Raw genomic sequence first — 6,307 nt, forward strand, 5'->3', positions numbered from 1 at the left:
CATTAAAAACCTGACCCCACGTGAAGAAGATTAGAAGCATGGTGGTAAGAACTAAATCGCTAATTAAACTGATCAGATTATTGGTTTATTAATTTATTGGTTTAACTGATAAATTATTAGTTAAATTGGTAAAATTAGTTCTAAGTAAATAAAAAATATAAAAATAATTTTTTTTTTCATTATAATAAAATAAGTTTATTTACCATATTCTAGTGTTAATGCATATGTTTAGTGGTGTATCACAAATAATATCAAAGGTAGATCAATTTTAACTTGCAAGAATTCGTCTCATATGTATCATTATGTACCAAAGTGCATACAATATGGTTGACGAATATCATGTTATGAAAGAGTTTAATCAAAGTTAAAATTCAAATCCAGCAGCCAAGCTTCTAATCTACAAAATGCTAAAACCTTTGATGATAATTTGCATGGTAATAGAAATACTATAACGACAAATAATTCTCTAAAAGGTGTTATTATATATTCCCAAACCATTTTTATGTGTCATGTACATGTACAAGCCACCACAAATGCCCAAAACTGGCATGTTTCATCACAAAGTAAATAACACAATACCTATAACTAAATCTAAGTAGGGCAACTTATTAAGCAACTGATATATCGCTTCTATGGAGTAACAACCTCAAGCCTTGTTTGGTGCTTCTCCAACTTTCTGCAGCAAGACATGACAAGATGAGTCCTAAGCAAATTGATATGATGCACAGAAAATTCGAAAATAAAATTTGTGAATGATATATGAATAGTAAAATATGCATTTAGCCTAATCATGCCAGTCACATTTAGCATATCTAACTGAAATTCGGAACCTCATGAACTAGGTTGGTAATTTCATGAATTGAAGAAAGAGAACCCAAACTTAGAAACCATGCCAATTACAATTCAGTAATGATATATCTTCCTGAACATCTTCCGCAAATTCAGAGTGTAAGAAGCAGTCACAAAACTGAATTCGGACTTCCAATGAAGGTAAATTTATGTACCTCTTCTTTGTTGCCCTTTCCTCTAGTGAAGAACTTGCAAGTCCCATAGATGAATGCGCCCCACCCAGCCAACGAAACAAACACAAACTGCAATGGCAGAAGATTCAGAAATACTTAAAATATTACCATAAACAAATATCTGGGAAACAAGACAATGAAGTAACTAAAAATATAACATAAATATAACACAAATAAACAGAATTTCATAATCAAGAATTAACAAATATATCATAAACAGAATAACTAAAAAATCAGAGATAATGCAGAACGCAGAGAAGTGAAGAATGAGCAATGAAAAGACCACCAACCTGTCCGACAGTCCGAGAGAGGACGGCGAGGACGCAACGAAGAGGACGGCTTGCGACCCAAAACGCGACGGTGAGATGAGGTTGAAACGTCGTCGGAGGCGCACCGGAGACGAAGAAGACGACAGGCCGGCGGTGAGGTGATGTAAGGTGAGGTTTTCTTGAAGGGATTAGCGTTAGGAAAAAGGAGTATTCAACTAATTCGAGTGTTTTCTTTTTCAAACTCAAAACGACGTCGTTTTGGAAAAGAAAAGAAAAAGAGCTTCAAACCAGCCGGTTACATAAAACTGCCATTCTGATTTTTATCAAAATCGGACACTTTAACCCGATCTTTACCAGTTGTGTTCCTTATCCAGTCAGAATGACCAATCAAACCGGCCAAGTGACCAATTTACTGATTTTCTAGTCAAACCAACCGGTTTGGTCCGATTCTTACCACTATTATTAGAAGAGTACTAAAGAACAAATTTTTCGTTGAAAGTTTTGAATAAAGTTGTCCAAATATTTGTGGATGCTTAGATGATTAAATTTTGACCAACACATTCGCCCGTAATTTAGCAAAGTTGTTTCTATTGTTTTCAATTATTAGAAGATAATTTCGTCGATTGATAGAGAAATGGGATATTCCACAAACATGACCAAAAATAATTTAGTAAAGTTCCAAATTCCAATATAAAGAAGGAGACTAAAATTAAAAGAACAAAAGCTAAAAAAACCGCAACCAATCTTAAGACAGTTCTTGATATTTAACAATTCTTCTTTCACGCCCTCGCTCGCACTTGAAAAAGACCAGTCTCAGACAGTTCCTACCATAAAGCCATCTTCCTTACCAGCTGCTACATATTTCATTACAATCAGGTGACTGGAATATTTCTTCTTTCTATCTACCTCCTAAACATGCCAGAATGTTGTAGCGTTCTGCAGTAATCCAATATGGTTGGGGAACTCTTTATTTGTTCCCATATTTTGACTGAATTCTTCAACCATTCACGCTCAGACACAGGTCTCACGAAAGATGGCGGCTTCATCGACAAAATCTATAAGACAGTAAACACATCCCGCCATGTCAGAGCAAAGGTAATATAACAAAGGCTAAAAAAATTGGTAATATAAACGAGGCTAAAAGTTAAAAATTAAGAGTAATACACATTGTGTGTGTAGAGAGGAGGGGGGAGAGAGATAGAGAAAGAAACCTGATCCCGTAATTTCCATAATGCAGATATGTAACTTTCATGCCGAGCTCTTGGGTTTTCTTCCTTTTGCTTGAATGGGATTGCATGCATATTTAGCATGCCAGAATCCATATTACTTGCATGTTGCTCCCCAGGCTTGCTTCCAGTGTGTTCTCTGGCAAATGAGGATGCTTTGAAATACTGCAAAAGTGCCCTTCTCAACTGCACAACATTTTTGGGAGTAAAGTCTTGCTCATGCAACCTATAAAGCTCAAAAGAAAATACATATTAGTGTTTTTTCTCTATGCAACAATCTTAATTTAGTTTAATAGCAAAAAGAAGTGGAGACAAGCTAGAATAGTGATAATATGATTTTATACATTATATCAATGTCAGCCAAATTACTCATGGAAACAAGAAATACTCTCTTGCACTTAATTTTTCTTTACCAATAATCACAACCGATTAAAATAAAAATATTAGTTAGTCCCTCTTTGCTTTGTGATTTTTTTACGTTTGTATATAGTTGACAGTGTGGACATACATATAGTTGGTAACACATACCCTATTTCTAAAATCTTTCTAAACTTTAAAGGAGGAATTCCTGAAAAATTGTATGTTCAGCCAAGATATTAGAAGAAAAGGGAACTGGTCCGGCAAACAAGTGGCTAATGAAATCATACAACAGGGTCGTCAACTATTCACCATTTCTCATTCAGTAATTCCCTCCACGTTCTTTCATAGAAGGGATATTACTGTGTTAGTCAGAGAGTTAGAGACTATCAGTTGTTAGTTACAATTAGTATGCTAATAACTTACTTATTACCACCTTATATAAGGATGAATCTCTATTTTAAATTCAACGATTCTCACAATTTAGTAAATCTTACATTGTATATTTTCTATTCTATTCTCTCTTTTCTCTGAATACCATTGATATCAACACAGTTTGATGACATTACAAATAGAGAGATTTTTCTTACTTGGTGTGTACAAAAACAGGGGTAGCCATGTACTCTTCACGTTCAGGAACTTTGTAATCTTTTTCAAGCCCCAAATTAGAGCTCTGGGAAAGTGATGAAGCCGGCAAGGATGGGTCTGGTATCCCATGCTTCAACAAGTCAGCCTACAAGATAACAACTAGAGTGTGGTCACTCCTTTTTATACATTTATGAAAGTGTATCTGCAAAATATGTACAAGGATTTCAAATTAATCAAGAAGGCCTAGAAAATGCGTCATGTAAAATATTTCTCTTTTTTTTTTTTTCCATCAAAAACATAATTTGCTTGTCCATACCAAATGAGTCATGTAAAATTTACAGAACTCTGATGAACAAAGACCAATCAAGTAACTATTATGTTTATTATTATCTGAACCAATCAATAAAAGAAATAACAGATTCCAAAAGCATAAACGAAATTTGAGAGTGCAGTTATTGTTATTCTGACAGTGAATGCATAGAGCATATAGGAAACGATCCAAACTAAGAAGAGCCTATGACCTAAATCTTGCTATACATTACTCTCTTTTTTTATCTCATATAAGTTTAGATGATAGGAAAACCAGATCACATCAAACAGTTGTTATAAAAAGGTAAGGGGTTGTACCATTTCCATATTTCAAAGGTCAAGTAAAACACTAATAAGATGAAGCAGCAACTATCACCATGAGGATCATTGTAAAATGTAATGGACGGCACACAAGATTAGCCAATACAAGTAGACTATACCCATTGAATGCATTGAAATAACAAATGACACAACAGCTAAACCTATCTTCTGAATAACAACATAGTTTACACAGATGGAAAAATTACTTTTTTAATTATTGAACAAGACTTAAACCATCTGTAACAACAACAAAAAAGTTGAAGTAAATGACATACCGTCAACGTCAAATGCCACATGCTATCATCATGAACTCCATCTGACACCACCAGCACAACATGGCATATAGATGCAAGTAGAACAGCAAGCTATAAAGATTCCTTGCAGCACCACAACATAGTCAAATTCATCAGATTATAGCAATACAAGTAATAAAAATTATCAATTGTGATCAAGTTAATACATGATTGGATTTTCATCGGAGAGAAAGAGGGAAAAAATTGGGAGTCAATGTTTACCTGAATATTCATAATCTCATGAGCCAATTCAGCTGACAGTGATTCTCCAGTTATCACTGAAATCGTCGAAGAGCCATCCGGTCTCATCATCTCGGCTAAAACCGAAGCACTAAACACAGGCTACAAAGGCAAAACAAAAAGCATGAACCAAAACACAACAGTTCAAGCAACGAACTAAGATATCATGGGTGGCATTTTACCTGAGTATCAAGAAGAATAATACGTTCAGAAGATACCCTAGGTTCAATGCCAGTAGAACAATGCCTTGCCATGGCTCTGGTCTCTTCAGACTGTGTGGAAAAAGGTGGTAGCATCCCTGTAAGCTTACACACACATCAAATCAGAGTTGAACACATGGATTATGGAAACTACAACACAATAATCAAACTCAACTAGGAAAACGTTAATTCAATAATTAAATTGCGTGAAGAATAAACTGACCAGGTGAAGTTGAATCAAAACCATAAATTTCGTTCATAATAGTTGATTTTCCAGCTCCAGATGGCCCAATCACCCCAATCACAGTGAAATCAGTATTCTCAGTCAAAAACTGCGAACATTTTCAAAATCCAGTTGCTAAGTTTACTTCTTCTTTTTTTCGGTCTCTGTGACCTAATTGTAAAGACTATAATAGAAGCAAAGAAAGACGAAGGCAAAGAGGGATTTACAGGGAGAAAGCGATCGATGTGGAAATCCCAGGAATCGGAGAGAAGGTTGAGAGATGCAACGGAAGGAAGACGAGAACGGAGCTGCGCAGCTTCATCGTCGGCGGCTCCGCCACGGGAAAATTTACCGGTGACGGGACCGCCGGCGACGAGTCCAGGCTTTGCTAGAAGGATCTTCGGAGAAGGAGATGTTTCAGAAGCCATTAATTGGTTATTCAGCTTCTCAGCTTTCACCAAAACTGGATACAGTTCAGTGTGGGTTTTTGTTCTTTCTTCTCCTTTCTCCGTTTGGGTTTAAAAGAATTTAATTTTAATGCAATATAAGGTAGATTTCCATGAGTTAAAGTTAGATTTGTTGGCCTTTATGCAACTGCAAACCAAATTTAAAACCTGGGTTTAACCACCCATGTATATGTTGTTTAGGATTGAAAATTGTCCGATTTATCCTACAAGAAAATAAATTTACGCATATATCTAGAAGTGTTTAAATTTAAATCGATATAAATTAATAGATTTGTTATATATTTAAACAATATTGTTATTTAAGTCTAATTAAATAGACTCAATACCAACAAAAACTATTCTCATTTACGTTCATGCGCAGGGCTTTAGTTATCGTCATCGTCTCCTCCTCCTTCTTCTCCTTCTCTTTCTCTTTCTCTTACTTCTTCTCCTTCTTCGCGTGTTTTCTCCTTATCGTCATTCTTTTGTCGCTGTTATTATTGTTGTTATTACAATATAAAATAAGGAGAAAGAGTTTTGAATTATGCAGGACAACGAATTCAAATGCACATTAATTCACTCAGAAATAAACCGAAATTACATAATGATTGCGATACAATTAACTCAGAAATGAACCGAAACTATATAATAATTGCGACACAATTAACTCAGAAAAAAAGAAAAGCAAAGAATAATGGCAAAAAATATGCAAGTTTGAGGAGCAATGGATGTTAATAATAAAAGATTTTTAACATGAACTTAGAGATTTTTGTATGTGAATTTTAAGTTCAATTGAGCAGAATTTAGCTATAA

The 6,307-nt window shown here is 34.9% G+C and overlaps 1 protein-coding gene across 1 annotated transcript; it reads right to left on the reverse strand.

The window, feature by feature from the left end:
* LOC107638889 (protein SMG9) lies at positions 2,088–5,605 on the reverse strand. Its single transcript, XM_016342289.2, has 8 exons — positions 5,276–5,605; positions 5,049–5,157; positions 4,808–4,923; positions 4,608–4,727; positions 4,368–4,457; positions 3,465–3,607; positions 2,503–2,743; positions 2,088–2,346 (listed from the first exon to the last, which is right to left on the reverse strand). The coding sequence occupies exons 1-8, from the start codon at positions 5,474–5,476 to the stop codon at positions 2,194–2,196; spliced, it is 1,173 nt and encodes a 390-aa protein (XP_016197775.1). The 5' UTR covers positions 5,477–5,605; the 3' UTR covers positions 2,088–2,193.

The sequence above is a fragment of the Arachis ipaensis genome, chromosome B04 (assembly GCF_000816755.2).
Source record: "Arachis ipaensis cultivar K30076 chromosome B04, Araip1.1, whole genome shotgun sequence".
NCBI classification, from domain to species: Eukaryota; Viridiplantae; Streptophyta; class Magnoliopsida; order Fabales; family Fabaceae; genus Arachis; species Arachis ipaensis.